Source organism: Lathyrus oleraceus, chromosome 3, assembly GCF_024323335.1.
Source record: "Lathyrus oleraceus cultivar Zhongwan6 chromosome 3, CAAS_Psat_ZW6_1.0, whole genome shotgun sequence".
NCBI lineage: Eukaryota > Viridiplantae > Streptophyta > Magnoliopsida > Fabales > Fabaceae > Lathyrus > Lathyrus oleraceus.
The window spans coordinates 261,088,086-261,106,953 of record NC_066581.1 but is presented as its reverse complement, the minus strand read 5'-3'; the positions used below and the strand labels follow the sequence as shown (position 1 = coordinate 261,106,953).

Genomic DNA, 18,868 nt, shown 5'->3' with positions numbered 1-18,868 from the left:
TCAGGGCATAATCGGGAGATGGGGTTTATGGTGGTTATGGGGTTCATTATGTGATTTTATGGAGATAATTGAGGCTAGGGTGTCACCCTTGAGCCATTTCAGTTGGAGATTGGAGCTCAGATTGATCTATGCATTGCCTGATTCATCTGTCAGTTGAAAAGTCAACTGTGGTCAACTGTACATGATCTGATGGATTTGGAGGTGGAAATGAGTTGGATACACTTCATTCATGTTGGAACAAGTGTTATTTGACATCTCAAGGCTTAAGAATGAAGAAAATCAAGTAAGAACAAAAACTGCCAAAAACAGAAAGTGACTTGTAATTGAAGTTTCCAAAAATGGAAAGTTTTTGACCTCAAGGCCACGTGTCCAAGGAAGCTTCAAATGAAAAATTGTTCAACATGAAAGTTGTAGATCTTGTTCTCACCTTTCCAAAAAGTCCAAGAACTTGAAAATCCCATGTATGGTTGGAAAATTATGGCTCAGTGAATTTCAGAAATGACCCATAATCAGGAGGCCATAATTTCCACATGGTTTGTCCAAATTGCAAGTTCTTTATATGCACAAACTCCATTTGACATGTACTTTCATGGTGCATAATTGGATTTTTTCAAAAGTGGTCAATGCAAAAAGTCAATTTTCAACTGGACAGTTAAATGGACCAAGGGCAAAATTGTCCAACTTGTGAAATAATTGGAATTTTTGAGTGGGGATTTTTGCTACACCTCATAATTGGTATTTGAAAGTTGTTGGAATCATCATTTCATGGCAAAGGCTTATGGTTTGAAAATTGGCCATTAAAATGAAAGTGCAAAAATGGACAAAGTGCAAATACATAGTGAATTTCAAAATTACACATCCAATGAGAGTGGGACAAGTTGCTACAGCTCACACATGGCATTTGGAAGTTGTGTGAGCTGTCAAAGAGGTGGCAATGAGCTGGCTTATGAAATTCCATTTTTGCCCTCACTTGAAAATTAGCATTTTCACTAATCATCTCCAAATGGTTAATTAACATGATTAAGTGGTGATTAAGCACACATATATATTCCTAATCACATGATAATCATAACAGAAAAATCATTTCATCAAATTCAGATCTGAAACTTTCCAAATTCTCTCAAAATCTCAAGAACACCAAAAAACTTCAAATCCAAAGAACTTCATCAATTTTTGCTCAATTTGCGAAATTCTTTTTGCATTCATCTTGCCTCATCATCTTCCACATCTGTTTTGGCATTTCATCCTCAATGGAGCTTCCAAACGCGACTGTCCTTGATGAAGCATCCATGGTGAATTGGTGAAGTCGTGTGCTAGAAGCTACTATAATTGAATTTAACTTTTCTATTCACCTTCCTCATCACTCTACTTCAACTGTTTGGAAGAAATTGGCGCAAAGATCATCGAAATCCTCACTGCCATTCCAGGTACACAAGATTTCGAATGTCATGATTTCTTCGATCGATATATGCTTTGTGTAGTGCGCTTCATGTAGATTATGGTGATGCTTTTAGTTTTAGGAATGGATTAGTGTAGAGGAAGAAATCTGGATTTTAAGATATGAACCAAAACCCTAATTGATTCGATTTAGGAAATAGAGGAATATTTAGGTTAAATCGAGTTGATATTTGGATTGTGCTTGGTGAGACGGTTCCAACGAGTATTCGTTTGCTCGTTTTGGTGATGATTTGGATTTCACGTGTTCTTGAGTGTTCTGGTAAATTGTTGAGTGAAAGTGATGATGAACTTGAGTTTGATCTGAAAAACCATTTGAATTTTCAAACTGGACGTTTACCGCCCCCGCCATAACTTAATTACCATTGTGCCATTGTCAAATTTCAATTAATTTAATTAATTCATAAAAAATTCATAACATGTTAAATAATTCATAAAAAATCATAGAAAATTCAGAAAAATATGGAAATTTTTGTGTTGACTTTGTTGTTGAGTGTAGAATTTGTTTGACCTATTGGTCAAAGTTGTGCATGGCAAAAATATTGTTTGACCTAGGCTTATTTCACATGTGTTCACATTTGATACATTTTACCATTTGGTTCATGAAATGCTCATAATGTAAAATAAATTCTTGACAATTTTTGTGATGATTGTTGACTGGCTGATGTTCATTTATATGTAAATTTCATGAATTTTTGATACTTGGTCATTGAGATATGAATTTTGGAACTTAGGTGTGACAATTTGTGTCACACCTCTTGATGTCAACTTGCTGGATTTAATTGAGTGGTCTATACTTGTTAGAATGAAATGAAATTTTGCATGGTGAATCATTAACATGTTGAGAGGTTGTATGAATTTTTGTGGAATTTTACATTGCATTTTCAAATTGATTGTGATTTTTCATCTCTGTTGGTCAAATATGCAAGTCCATGTGGTACATGTTTGTAATTTTGATGTGAAATGCTCATATGGTATTGAATGATCATGAAATTTGATATGCTTGTAATAGACACATGATGTGACATCCCTGCTTTGGTCCCATCCATTTCTTTACTGTTTTCATTGAGTTATGAATTTTGGAAGTGGAAGCATGTGTTGATGTTGTGATTTGGAGCATATAATTGTGTCTGTTTTGTTGATTTTCATTGACATGGTTCCCTTTGCCCAATTAGGCTAAAATTTGACATGCTAGCCCTTGATTAGGTCCTGTTTAGGTGTAATTTATTTGAGATTTTTTGGATTTGTTTTGATGTGGATTTGAATGCAATAGTTCTGTTTGCATGTTTGGTGCTTCATTTGAACTAGTTTGCCTTGTTTTGTGCTTAAAATGAACATGATGAATGATATAAACATGAGACTAATGGTGTTTGCTCTTGTTTGACATTAATTTGACTTTGGTTGGTGAATACCTTGCTGTTTAGGAATTTTTCTTGCCTTTGGACCCTAGGTTTAGCCTAGTGGTCTTGTTGCTAATATTTGCTTGATTTTTCAGGATCAAAAGCATAATGCACATGGAGAATGAATCAAGTTAAATGCAATTGATGTTGTTTGATGTTTGTACACTAACATAACATTGTTTTGTAGGTTGTGAAGTTTGGGCTTGAGCTCATAGCTTGCTTTGTTGTGCATTGATCTGTATAGATTAACTGATTGAACTTTTGCTGTGTAGTTTTGTCTGTCTGAGTACTAACTGTGTTTGACTGTTTCCAGGTACTTTTAGTTGCTCAGTTCCTTGTGAACTTTTGCTTTGCTTTGCTTAAGCAACTTGCATTGAGGTATAACTTCCTAACTTCATGTAGTCTGGAGACCCGGCTGTTACCGGGCCGGGCAAATGTCTGAAGTCCTCCTTAAGAGGCAATGATTGTGGTTGTTTATTTTTAAGCCAAGCAGGAAAAGTCCTTTAAAGAAGGCGATTGGTGGAAGTTAGGGATAAGCAGTCTGTCCCCCACTATTCTGTGAGTCTTCTCATTGCTCCCATTACATGGTTGTAGCATTGAGATCACAAGCCCAAGATCTTGTGCAGTGCACATTGTGTCAGAGTCTCTGAGTATAGAAGGGTTCCCCCATTCTGGACCCATGCTCATTTGTCAGAAGCTCTCCCTGGTTAGGGATAAGAGCTGTGAGGTCTGATCCTCACTTCATCCTTTCATCTGCTTCACCTTAGCCTCGTAATGGCAAGGTTAAGAGCAAACCCAGCCCGTACAGACGACTCGCTTCGGCAGTCAAACCTATTGTGTGAGCCACTTGTTTGGTTATAGTGCGTGCTGTGTGGATACCTGTTTGAGATGCTTGTTCTTATTTGATGTATGCTTGAATTATTTTGTATGCTTGTATGCTAGCTTCTTTCCTGGATAGGGGTAGTTTGCTTATGCAAGTAGGATAGAAACCTGAACTTAGGGTGACTTTGCATGACAACATCTAGGCTCGAGTCGTAGTCTCCCTAGTGTCGTGTCTTCCCCTGGTTTCTGGTTAGCAATTCAGTCCCTTTCAGGGGAACTACATCGCCCTGATCCTCGTTCCAGACGAGGTATGTAGGCAGGTGGTCGTGCGAGACCACTCCGGGCAAACCTTTTTCTTTTTTGCGTGCGTTTACTTGTTATCTGACTGTGTGTTTTGGTTCGGATGCCGACGTAAGCCCAGTGATTGGCAGTCGGGCTCCACGTTTGCCGTTTTGTGCGTGTTTTGGGTTCGGATGCTGACGTAATTCCATCCAGTGGTTGTCGGGCTCCATGTTTGCCACCCTTGCTTGTTTGTATGTTTTGTGTTGTTTGGCGTGCGTAAGCCGAACTACAGTGGCTCTGATTCTTGTTCCAGACAAGATATGTAGGCATAAGGTGCGATACCTTATCGAGCCCGTTTCTCCTAACCCCACCTGCGTTCCCCGTGTGTGTGTGTGATGTTTAGCAACCTTTTCTTTATTCTAGGACGTGGATCCCGTCGAGTACGACGGACGTGAGGGGTGCTAATACCTTCCCCTTGCGTAATCGACTCCCTTACCCTTTCTCTCTGGTCGCAAGACCATTTCCTTTCCAGGTTTCTCTGAGCGTTTCCTTTCCCTATTTTGGGATAAATAACGCGCAGTGGCGGCTCTGTGTGTGTTTTGCTTTTAGCTCGCCGGTTGATTTTTCGCAGGATGCGCCAGCTGGCGACTCTGCTGGGGACTTCCGATGTAGACCTATGCTGGTCCATCGTCCCTAAGCGAGTCCTTCCTAGCGTTTTAGGATTAGTTTGGGTTGCTTATTGTGTGTCGTTTATTGCATTTATTATTTTAACCAGTGTGTATCTATATTTGCATTAATGTCTGCATGCATCATACTATCATATTGTTGCCGTCCTCTGTGCAGGTGGTTCCTCTGTTTGGGGTGGGTGTTCTGAGTGGGGCTAAAACCCAGGGACAGAGAAAACTTGTGAAAGTGATGAGGTGGTTGAAAAAGAAAAAAATGCTTAAATGAAGAGCAAGACCACTTCTAGTAGGAAAAGGCAAGAAGGGGTCGAAGAGAAAGAAAAAGAAGGAATGCAATACATTCGAGTATTTATTTGCACATATAAAGAAAATGAAAAGATAAATTTCCAAAATCTAGAAACATAAAATAAAATGTTAAGTGTCAACTAATTGACAAAGAACACATTATCGATAGCATCGTTAGATTAATGATGACAATGTCAATTCCCCAAAAAAGTTATCATACTAGGTCTAATAATAGGTCATCTCACTAAAAACTATAAATTGATACTCCCTCCGTTCGTTTCTAATTGTCTTTCTTTGACTTTTTACGCATACCAATGAAACTAATCAAGTTTACTACTTTCCAAGTCATAATTATCTTTTTTACCTATAATACCCCTATTTATTTATTTATATCTTTAACTTTTTCTCTCTCTGTCATAAATTATTAGGGACAATTTTGACAAAATGACAATTGATTTTATCTTGAACTTTGAAAATGACACTTAAAATGAAATAAAAATTTATATAAAAGAGACATTTAAAAAGGAACGGAGGGAGTACATGACAGACAATTAAAGTGACCGATTACAAAAAATCTAATCATTTTCTAACAAAGAATGGTGGAATATCAAGAGCCTAGATGACAAGACACATTAATGATGGATACAATATTCACTAATACCGTTATCTATTTGGCACACCTTTTTTGGAATAATTTTACAAGCCATGTCCAGTCTCCACCAACCCCCGACCAGGCTTAAGAGGAAACTATTCCTACCTAGGTCGAGGCAAAGACAACATCACTCCATTAAAGAATGGGTCTGTATCAAAGATAAATTAACTTAATGAGAAATATCATGAATGATAAGATTGAGATTAACGAAAAAAATACAGTCTAAAAAAGAATGTACACCAAACTATTGGAACATATCTAGTTCCGTCCTAAGAGCACACACATTCATGATACATGATTCTAATAGAAGCTATTTGATAACATAACAAGTAATATTATGAGACATGTCATGAGAATAAGGTTCTAGACATTCGAAAACCCTAGAATCTACCTATTAAAAGGGTAAAGTGTTACAATTAAGATAAACACCCACTAAAACCTAACAACATTCATCTTTACATTATTCAGTCATGATCAGTGACTTAGATGTTAGAGTGTTTCTATGTATCATTTCTTTCTTTTTTACTACACCGAAGAAAGAATAAAGGAAAAATCCTATCGGTGACTGTCAGTCTGTTGAAGTCGAATCTATCTTCAACATATTTAGGTCTAGATCGGATGAAGTTCCATAATATATCGTTTCAAAATGGGAAATGTTTCAACACATAAGTTGACAACAACACCATATATTTCGTAGGTGTACAAAAAATTATGTACAATAGCACACCTCTTTTCGAAATGTTATCGTAATCCAGCAACTATAACTTCACAATTTCAGAACAATGAACTACATTGTCTAGGGTCCCTCTTTAGGCTTTAACAAAACTAAACATTAATAGCATAAAGATCAAAACACCAAGGTCTTTTCACATTCTCTTTCTGAGTAGGAATCCACTTTACACTTGATTTCAAACCATTGGATTTCATGTTCTCATGTCATCTATATTTTTATACCATTAAAATTAAATTACCAATTCTTATGCTAAAATGGAATGAGAGGTAACACATAACATAGTAAATATTCATTAATTCTCTCAACTAAGTCTATCCCATCAAAATCAATCATCCAAAAGAATTTGATGGACGTGCAACATTTGTTGTTAAAGCGATTGTTGGTTCATTATATAAGAATAATTGTACTATTCCAAATCAAAGGGAGAGTACATATGTAACAGATGCAAATTTTCTTTTAACATAATCACCTTAATCTAAACATCAGAAAATAACCATAAAAATAAAATAATAAAGGATAAAAAGAACTAGTAACATTATAGTAGATTAAGATTTGAACTGAACAGGTCAACAGTTGGAGAACGAAATAAAACCCTAAGATTCCTTTTTCATTATAAGAGGAAAAAGGATACTGTTTGTTTGAAACAAAAAAACTAACGACAAAACCTTTAAAAAAAAACAAATAAAAAGATAGAAACTTTCACAAGTGAAGTGTGAGGTCAAGATTGACATGGTCAGACGCATCGACAAGTTGAGGTGGAGAAGAAGCACTGTTGGAGAAAACATGGTGAGAATGAGTTGAAGTTGAAGCTGCAGAAGGGCTGAAATGAACCATAGGTAGATTTGTTGTTGTTGTTGTTGTTGCAACATGGTGATGATGAGGATGAGGATGAGAATGATGTGTTTGAAACTGTAAGGACTCCATTTCGAATTGTTGCCAGTAAGGGTGATGGTGATGAAAGAAATGACCCTGTTCAAGTTGTGTTAAGGGTTTGGAGTTGGAGTTGGAGTTGGAGCTGGAGCTATTCATGAGTGAAAATGGAGGTGGTGGCTGTTGAGGTGATGAGAGAGAGACAACATTGTTGTTGCTGTTGTTGTTGTTGAGGTTGATGGTTCGTGATCTTGCAGCAGCTCTTTCAAGTTTGTGAGCGTTTTGGTGACCACCGAGAGCTTGAGAAGTGTAGAATTTGCGGTAACAGAAGTTGCATTGGAAAGTTCTTGTTGTAGGTTGGTGTGGTGCTGATCTTTTAGGTTTTGAAGCTGAAGATGAAGTTGGTGGTTGTTGTTGCTGCTGCTTCAGAAACTCGTAAATGGTTGAAGGGTCTGCCATATTTGAGAAAGAGAGAGAAACAAAGAGTTACTGAGCAAATGCTGAAGAATGAGGGTATGTGTGTGTTGTTTGTTATATAATAGTTCATATGATTGTGTTTCTTGTAAAATGACCGATTTGCCTACCCTTTATGGATATACATCATTTGTGTCTATCTTTTCAAAAAGTTTGAAGGAGAGAAAGAAGGGCAAAGTGGGAATAATAATAATAATAGTAGAAAGGAATGGAAATACGTGACGGAGGTGAAGAATGAATAGGACAAGAAAGAAGAAGTGGGAGCACTCACTGAGACTCAGTCACTGGCATAGTACAAACAAGAAAACACTCTCATTGCTACTACGTTGTTGCATTGCATTTGCAATTTGTTTTGCATATGCTCACTCAGTCACTCTGATTTCTGACACTGCGAGAGAGCACACACAGTGGCAACTGGCAACTGGCAACTGGCAACTTTCTTTAATTTGTCTCTATTCTCTCTTTGTGCGACAACAAACCAAAACGGTTAAGGATAGAGAGCATATATGAGCTTTCAGCTATGTACGATATTTACCACACTCTCTCTTTCTATGGGAGGGTCCACATAGTTACAATTATCCTCTTTGTTGTGTTAAAAATATAAAAAATAAAAAATAAAAAATAAAAACTAATATATTACATTACTTGACATTTCCATTTATGCAAATGTGAATGTGACAAGAAAAAAAAGGAGAGAAGAAAACGTGCCAAGTGAATATTTAATGGTATAAAGAATCAAGAATCTTATAGATGAGTGGGGGAATAGCCACGAGAACAATGACAAAGACATTTGATTAGTTGATAGGTGGCTGAGTTGGCTGTGTTGCATTCAATTCAATCACTTGTAAAGACTTAGTTTATTGAAGTGGCTTAATTTATTGTTGGGGCCATGAACTGAGTTTGGCGTCACATTCATTTTTCAAATGGAGATTTGGAAATGAATTAGATGGTTCAGTATGTCGTCATCAATTGGATTCTAGCTCATCTTCCACACTTTCCTTAATGGGTTTGTTCTATGATCTTATATTATGCTTCCATTTTGCCCTCTCTTTCATTCAAGTCCCATGATATACATATGTGATGTTATTGCGTTGCTCTAGGACATCATAAAGGCATCACGCAGTCTTTTAGCGTCATGTTACGTTATCTTTAACTAGCTTGGAGAAAAGACAGATAAGAAATTAATTACTTTTAACTCTTAATAGATAACAATTACTCATAAAAAATATGAAAACAATATATATAACAATAATGATTTTTGTACTAAAAATAACATCATTATTTTTTTTACTAACCAACGTACAATTTTTGTTTTACAAATTATCTTAACAATAAAAAATTGAAATATTACTAACTATAGCATCAACAATTCTTTTTTACTAACCAACATACAATTTTTTTTTTACAAATTATCTTAACAATAACAAATTGAAATATTACTAACTTCTATGTATTCAATGTAAAAATTGTTCAACTTCAACGAATGAGTTCAATTTTTTTTTGAAGTTAGTAGTTGCTAAAACCACAATATATGAGAATCTCTTGTAGTTAAAGGCGGGTAGAGTTTTTTTTTAGTGTTGTTGCGATGTTAGAGTAAATTCATGCTGGAATGGTGAAAAGCTCTGTTTATGGTGTTTTTTAGAGAGAATTAAATGCCCCATCTCAATCTTAGGGTTGATGAATTTTTAGGTGTCATTTGGGCATGGATCTTAGGCTCAAAGTAATAGCAATCATGTTTCTCAAGAGCATGCATAATAAGTTGTTCCCTTCACTGCCATAGTTGATTTTTATCACAGTTTAAGAGTGTGAACAAAATTTATTCCTATTGTCCATCGATGAGAAAATGGGCAAGCATAATCAACAAACAAGGTAATATTGAAAAGGATCATAAATAAGCTAGTTGATGCCAAAGAGCTTTGGGTTAAATAGTTGCATGAAATGTTGTGGTCATATCACACCACCCCTCATTCAAATCATTTCAACTATCAAGGAGAATCTTTTCACCATGGTATTAGGGAAGGCATCATGTTATCTATCGAAATCGACACACCCTCCTAGCGACGCTGTTAGTTTGATGCAAAAGAAAATGAGGTAGGGCTAAGATGTGCCGCTAACCTAATCGACAAAATGAAAGATATTGCCCATATTTGATAGTTCACCTCCAATAAAAGGGAGCCATAAGATACAACTCCAAAGTGGTTCGCAGGGAAATGCACGAGGGAGATTTGGTGCTGAGATAATTCATTATGCCAACCCATTATCAAAAACTATAAGCCAATTGGGAAGGACCGTATTACATATACTAGAAGCTGTCTCACAGAGCCTACAAACTTAAGGAGTTAGATGGAAGACTCATCCCTAAAACTTGGAGTTCATCTAATGTAATATATTACATAGTTAATTTACAAGTTTCCCAATAATGCATGATTCTCTTTATAAAAAATTTATTGTTATTTGCAACAAGTTTCTTTTGTTCTATAGTCTACTTAAATGTTGGACTTCCACAAGAAGATCATGTCGCCTTCAAAAGGGTAGTATGAATGTTGAACTTCCATAAAAAGATCCTTATCGCCTTTAAACAGGTAATATGAATGTTGGACTTCCACATTTAGATCCTTGTCGACTTCAAAATGGAAATATAAATGTTAAACTTCCACGAGAAGATCTTTTTCATCTTCAAAAAGGGAAATATGAATGGTGTATTTCCCTAGGAAGATTCTTGCCTCCTTTAAAAGGTAAATATGAATGCTAGATTTCCATAGGAAGATCCTTGCCTCGAGGGGCTTATGTACATCCCAAAAAATTAGTTTGACTAACCGGGATATAAGATCGGTGGATCCTTTATGTACATGCTGGAGTTCCTTGAGGCCGAGTTGGTATGACAGCCGAGTATGTTTCATGTTAGCAGGTCGATAGTCGTGTTATACCTCATAGCCGGAATCCGGTTAGGGTGTCAAAATAAGCAAGACAGAGCCAACCTCGTATACGTCGGTAATGATCTAGTTAGTGCAAGTTAAATTCGATGAAGAGACTAAAATGCCATTTGAAAGGTCATAAGAAATAGTTAAATAACAATATATTATGACATGGGAGTTATAATTAGTGAAGAGGCGGATGTTACATGTCAATTATGGTGATGACGGACGTTACTGGAAGATGTAATGATGATAAATATGGAGAGTCAAGCAAGGGGGAAGAGGAAGGAGATGGAGACCTATAAATAAGATAATGTTTTTAGAATAGAAGGAAAGCAAAAAGGAGATAAGAAAAACATAAAAGACACTCCAACCAATCATTTTAGGCTCTCCTTGACTGAAAACAAGGAAGTTAACCTTCTAGTATTTTTTAGCAAGAACACTATTCATATCACACACACACACACACACACACACACACACACACACACACACACACACACACACACACACACACACACCACACACACACACACACACACACACACACACACACACACACACACACACACACACACACACACACACACACACACACACACACACACACACACACACACACACACACACACACACACACACACACACACACACACACACACCACACACACACACACACACACACACACACACACACACACACACACACACACACACACACACACACACACACACACACACACACACAACACACACACAACACACACACACACCACACACACACACACACACACACACACACACACACACACATATATATATATATATATATATATATATATATATATATATATATATATATATATATATATATATATATATATATATATATATATATATATATAACTCCTTTCATGTATAACAAGTTACCTTATCATGTTTTACATAAATCCTTACCTGAAATATATTTTCTTAAGATTTTTGGCTCTTTAGGTTTTTCTTCTACTTTACAAGAAAATATAAAGAAATTGGATTCTAGATCCAAAAAGTGCATAATTTGGGTTTCAAAACTGGTGTCAAGGGACATACATTTTTTTGTCTTGCATTCAAAAGAAAATTTTCTCTCAAGCAGTGTCATGTTTTTTGAACACATATTTCCTTATCAATCTAAGTCACATGAAGAAAATCCAATTCTTATTGCATCTCGAACTTATTATCCCTCTTTTCGAAAATACTTATTTGATTTTATTTTCATGTATAAACCTCATTCCCTTATGCTTGTGTGTGTCATCTCATAAACCAAAAGACATCCTAAAAACTCCCAAAATGAATCATATCAAAAAGCTTCTCACACTTATATTTAACTTTCTTACCATAATTCTACAAATTCCACTTATACACACAGTTCCTTTAATCCTAGACATATTTCATTTATCAATGACCTTCAGCTTAGAAGATCAATTAGAGTTGCTAAACCTCCTTCATTCCTACAAAATTATCATTACAACATACTTGAAACTATAATTCACAACTCCGATTCTTTTGTCACTCAAGTATTTTTACAAAGTATCATATATCTTCTTTTATGTTTTATCATAATTTCTCTTCTGCATACGAACACTATATCTTAACATGCCTTGATTAAAAGCAATACCGAGAATTTAGTTCAACTGCCTGTATATAATAAATCTATTGGATGTGAATGTGTGTTTAAGCGGAAATTACATGCCAATAGTATTGTTGAAATATATAAAGCACGGTTGGGGAAAAAGGATTCACTAAAACTGAAGGTCTTGATTATCTAAATACCTTTAGTTTAGTATTGAAAATGACAACTATTAGAGTGTTCATGGCATATGCAGCTGCTCAAAATTGCCCATTATTTCATCTTTATGTTAACATTGTATTTCTGCATGGTGATCTTAATGAAGAAATGTATATGCAGACCCGTATTGGTCTTGATTTACCTCAATCTAATATGGCGTGTAAGCTACACAAATCTCTTTATGTATTGAAGCGGGTAACCAGATAATGGAACACAAATCTCATTAAAACTCTAATAAAATTTGGCTACATCCAATCCAAGTCTGATTGCTCTTTGTTTACCAAGACAAATGTTGCAAAATTCATTGTGATCCTAGTCTATGTGGATGACTCATTCTTATGAGGGACTGATATTGTTGAAATTGGAAACATTAAGACCTCCTTAAATGATAACTTCAACATCAAATATTTAGGAATTCTCAAATATTTCCTAGATTTTGAGGTTGCTAGAAAAAAGTTGGCCTTTCATTATGTTAAAAGAAATATACTTTAAATCTCTTACAATATATAGGTCTAGCTGGGGTAAAACCATGCAACACTCCTATGCAGCTATACTTGCAACTTCATAGAAATTCTAGCTAATTGCTTTTTGAACCTACAGCTTACCGAAGATTATTGGAAGACTTATATACCTAAACACTCTAGATTGGGAATCTCATACGATGTCAACGAGTTTAGACAATTCTTAACTGCAATAAATGATAAACATATGTTAACAGAGTTACATGTCTTTAAATATCTCCAGAAAAAATCCTGGCAATGGTTTGTGTTTTAGCTCATCATCTACACTAGCCCTTAAAGTTTTTTTTTTAATTTTTATTAGGGAGCATGTCTTGATACTAGAAGATCCACCACATGTTTAAATTTTTTTTCTTGGAACTTCATTAACTAGTTGGAAGAGCAAAATCCAAATAGTTATGTCAAGATCACCATCTAAAGCTAAATATAAAGCATTAGCACAAACAACCTGTGAATGGCAATGGATTCTCTACTTGTTATAATACTTTCAAATTATGAATTAGTTACCAATTGTAATTTACTGCAATAATAAGTTAGCTCTATAGATAACAACTAATCTTATTTTCCATGAGAGGAACAATCACATAGAGATCGATTTTCATGTAGTTAGAGACAAATGTCAAGCATGAATCTTACATTTAATTTCAATTCCGTCCAAGGATCAAGTTTTAGACATTTTAACAAAAAATTTACATTCACGTCCTTTCAATAGTCTATAAAACAAGCTTGGAATGATTGGCATCCATTCTACCTTGGGAGGATGTTAAATCTAAAGATGAGAAGCATACAAAGATTACTTGAGATTTAAGTCAACTCATTTTAGCTTAAACAATTAGTTATTTATAATTTATTTCTATAGTTATTTATAATTATTTAGAGTTGGTTAGTGTAATAACTAATTGATCCTCTATATAAGATAGTTATAGCTTTGTAATGCTCATATTTATGAAATGCAACTTTACACTCAATCATCCTTCTCTATTTTTATTCTTCAACGGTGTTCATGCTTTCACCTTTGTGTTCATACTTTCACCTTTCACAAATATATTATATAGATATTTATATAATTTTGAAATATTCACATATATTTGTGAATACCCATTGATGTCGAATTTTTCAAAAATATAATATTATGTAATGAAAAGTTATTATATTTTTGTAATTCTGTATAGTTTTATTCTCCTCTTTAACAATCTTTTAACAAATAAATTGAAAAAAGATTAAATTCCAAAAATTAATAGAGGAATAAAACAACTAATGAATGATTATGAGGAGGTAGAAATTTGTGCCAAGCATTACACTCCAACCCAATAACAATAAAAATATGCAGTGTGTTTTGTCCATGTGGCGAAGGAAAAATGAAAGCACACAATTATTTTATGCTAGAAGAAATAAAGCCATCACATGAACAGTGGAAGTACGCATTGCACAAGGACCCATGCAGTGAAGCCAAAAGTCTGGCACAAAATTATGTGTGCTAGAAGAAATAAGGCTAGCATGAGAAAACTTGGAGTATGTAGTGCATTTGTCTTGTGTTGTGTTGAGAAAAAAATAAACAAAGTATAGAGAAGAAAAGAGGAACACAAACACAACATAAGAACATAACATGTAAACCTCAAAATCGGAGAAAAAACCACGACCGTTGTCAATAGACAACCAGATAATAGCACTATATGAAAATTATTATAACACATAATATACCCTCAACTAAACCAGACCTCCAGTACACCCACACTCTCCAAAACAAATATTTAACTATATCTCACAACACTTTAATACAAGAGTATAAGAGAACAAAGAAAGTCAAATACAAACTTAAAGTGTTTTTGACTGGTGCATATTGGAATGAAGAACTTGAACCCTATATATAGCCTTGGACTACCACTTTATTCACAAAATTACACGATGTGGGACTTCAAAAAACTTGTATCATATATATAGTCTTGGACACTCTCTTCATTTATAAAACTAAGTAATGTGGGACTTCTTCAACATGTATATTTTCAACCAACCCCAACACTCTTCACCTTGGTTGAAAATAATACATAAGCTTTCATTGTCTTCATTGATAATCATACTCCACCATAAAGAGTATAGTCACTTGAAGCTACACCAGTTCAACAATTTTCATATTGTCTTCACCGATAATCATAGTTTTAAAAAACTATCATACTCCACCTAGAGAAGAGTATACTTCACTTGAAGTTAAACCACTTCAAGAATTTTCACATGTCGAAAACCAAGTTGAAACTTTATGGTGCAACTTCCATGTTGGTCGGAAGATTTTCAACCATTGACATGATCTCACAACACACTTTGCATTAGTGCTCATGTGTTAATTCACTAGTAATAACCCTTCCTTTTCCATGACAGCGGAAATGTTATGAGGAAACACTTCTCAATTTTCAGGGAGACATTGCTAGCATTTGACTTAGAGCCCTTCTCTGATGTTTCCCCATCAATACATTTATACTTTATATGTCCAAGCTTTCCATATTTCCAACATATCACACCCATTTCATTTTTTTCTTCACTAGCAACCAACATTGAGTTTGATGAAGTATTCTCCCCACCCTTCAATCTTCTTTCTTCAGAAATAATATTACTAGAAAATTCTTCAAAGCTCAAAGTTTTCTTCCCATATATTAAAACAGGTTTAATATGCTCATAGGAAGATGAAAGATACCATATGATTCTCAAAGATTTATCTTCATCATCAATCTTGACTCCAATAGTTTCTAATTCAGAAACAAAACCATGAAGAACACTTAGATGATCAGATACTTTCGTATGTTGATAAGTATGGACACATGGCTCCCCACATTCTCTCATGTCTCTCATGTCGTTATTAAGTATGGACACATGGCTCCCCACATTCTCTCAAGTAGGCAAATAACCCAGTCAAAAGGAGATCGCTTCAAATGACAGGCGCTCATCACGATAAATGGCCGAGCATTGGAAGAAAAAGGCAACTAGATCCCTCATTTGGGCTATGGGCGTTATCCACTTGCTCTTGATGAATGTTGTGTATTCTTTTGCATATTCCTTGCAAATATAACAATAATAGTCCTTCTAAAAGGAGTTTAGTACATGTTATTGAAATTTCCTCACATCTTTCTTTCTTAAGCTATGTGAAAACTGCCTCAGAGTTCCTCAAACGCGTGACTCGAGCTATTAACTCTCATCTTCAAATATATGTATGCCACTATTTCTTCTCTTTTATCCCTTTATGGGGATAATTATGGATTTAGATTATAACGGTAGGATGGTGGAGCCTTCTAACATTAGAGAGTGGTTTACTATGTACTTGTAATGCTCGAGGAATGCTGAACGTGTGAATGGATCCGTTAACTACAAAATCTCAGATTTAGGTGTTTGGGGGAGCTATGAGAGCCCTAATAGTTTTGATAGTGATTATTTTCCTTCATGTTATTTACCATGAAGCTACCAACAATTGATGGCAGCGTCAGACACTAAGTGCTCCAATGTTGAAGATATTGTGTCCTTGCACACAATTATGGAGAAGATTAAGGTTTTTTCGGAGACAGATTGTACCCTCCAACACTAACCATGAAAAAAACGTCATTCTGGAGGCGTGCTACAAAGAAGAGAGACCCCATATGGTTACCCTTCATGACTCGCGCACCCCTTATTTATATATATATATATATATATATATATATATATATATATATATATATATATATATATATATATATATATATATATATATATATATATATATATATATATATATATATATATATATATATATATATATATATATATATACCTTCTTGTCATCCATGAATTAAGGGTTTTAATCACTTTTACCCAGTTTGAGACTAAGGTCCCGGCGACCGCAAATGTCTCCTCTTCCTAGAGTACGCCTAAAGGTTGGAGCATGATTAAGGGGTTCAAAATAGTTTGTCTTCGGTTGGAGGTTTTCCCCACAATAGTAAGATGATCTTCTCTTTATATGGTACTAAGGAAGGAACCAAATGTGATTGAATGACTTTGGGCGCCCCACTAAGAAGGATGTTATTCGAACCTCCTTCTAACCACTACAAAGAATGGAAAGATAGGTTCATGAGGGTTATAGGGCGAGATAATGCCTCCATGGTCACGACCGGGGCGGATAACACCCATCACTTCCCCATGTGTTGGACGGGGGATTCGGTGACAATCATTGGTTTCAACTTTGACCACCTCACCCTTGTTCAGAAAAATGTGGTTCAATTTCTTGATGAATTCAAAGTCATGAGTTCTCGCACTATAATTTCCCTGGACCGAGGAGAAGAAAGTGAGATAGATAAATACTTGAGTAAGTTTGCAGTCATAGAAACCATTATTTCAAAAATATTTATCCGTCGTTTTTCTTATGCTTTTATTATGTGCATTTGCAAATAAAATGTCTTGCATTCCCCTGGTTGAAAGGAAGGAGCACATAGCTAGGAAAAAAGTTTAGCGTCATATGACAAACAATCCCTAGAGTCGCTCAGGAGACGTAATGACCAAAGAAGGCAATAAGTATAATGAAGTCCACACCTCTAATGATACATGGCCTCATAATATACAAACGCAATGCAAGAGTTCTTCATAAGTTCTGAAGGGTAATATGGCATCGGTCTCTAGAAAAGATAAGGAGGGGGTGTTCTTTGCCAGCAAAGGATGACTTTTACTCCCAATCTTCATTGTGGATTGAGCCCACCTTTGATGTTGTCAATTTTATTGAAGCTTGTCACCCTTTCCTAGAAGACTTCCTTGGAGACCACAAGGTCATCCATGGTATATCACCTTACAAGTTGTCAAACTTGGCATAGAATTACCTGCTAAGGGGCTTATAGGTGGGGCATGTATAATGAGAGTAGTTTATCCAAGTTATGGAAGAGTTGAAATCACAACTTGCTTCGGCCAACGAAAGTATTTCCATGGCCAAAGAGAGGGTGAGGATCATGCTGAAAGATAAAAAAGATTTGAAGTTGTTACTTAAGAAGGTGGGGCTAGAAGTTTGGGGTTACCCTGAATTCGAGAAAAGCTTGAAGGGCTCTCTTAAAGAGGCCCTCAATTCACAGAAGAAATTGAAGGATAAGTTAGTCGACCTCAAGGAAAAATTAGTGGAAACTTCTGATTAATATTTTAAATGGTTGAAGGAGAAAATATCCTTCATTAGCCCTAGGTTGGACCTGAGCCGAATGGACTTGTTAAAAGTGGTTTGTGATAGCCAATTAGTGGATGAAGAGAATGTCCCTCCTTCTAGAGAGCCTGGAGCCACCCCTGATGAAAGCGTCCAAACTAAGCACGATGACAACAAGGTGATGGAGGAAATTCCCAAAGGGATAAGTGATTTCTCTAAGAATATTCCTGAGGAACGACAGGCTCCGAAAGAGGGTTAATAAGCTTAAAGCTTGTTTTTTTATGCTCTTGGAGGCTTCTTTTTTTATTTGTTCCCAAAGGGGTTTCTTTGTAATAACCTTTTGCGCCTTTTTGTACCTTTTACCCCTTGGGGCTTAGTTAATGATGTTGTGATCTATGATACTTTTCTCTTGCTATTATTGCTATTTTTATTGTATGAATGTTTTCACATTACCGTGTATACGCATGAAAATCGTTATATGACTTAATGAAGAGGTTAAGATCTCTCTATGAGGATATATTGTGAATGATCACCCTGTAAGAGATAAGGATCCCTCCATCGATAATTATCCCCTCTATGGGAGGAGAGGATGAGGATCAAGTGTAAGTAATTGCCTCTGTGGGTGGTAAGGATTATTTTACAAGGATCCAACATAAATAATTGTCTCTATTGACTGAAAGGATTCCTTTATGAGGATCCAACATAAATAATCACCTATATGGGCGACGAGGATTTCTTCATGAGGATCCAACATAAATAATTTCCTCTATGTTCGGCAAGGATTCCTTCATGAGGATCCATTATAAGTGATCGCCCC

At 35.6% G+C, this 18,868-nt stretch overlaps 1 protein-coding gene across 1 annotated transcript; it reads right to left on the bottom strand.

Annotated features, from left to right (window-relative positions):
• Nucleotides 1–6,985: 6,985 nt before the first annotated feature.
• Nucleotides 6,986–7,659, bottom strand: LOC127126793 (zinc finger protein KNUCKLES). The gene has a single exon (XM_051055794.1). It carries the CDS (start codon nt 7,639–7,641, stop codon nt 7,012–7,014), a length of 630 nt encoding a protein of 209 aa, XP_050911751.1. The 5' UTR covers nt 7,642–7,659; the 3' UTR covers nt 6,986–7,011.
• Between the last annotated feature and the right edge of the window lie 11,209 nt (nt 7,660–18,868).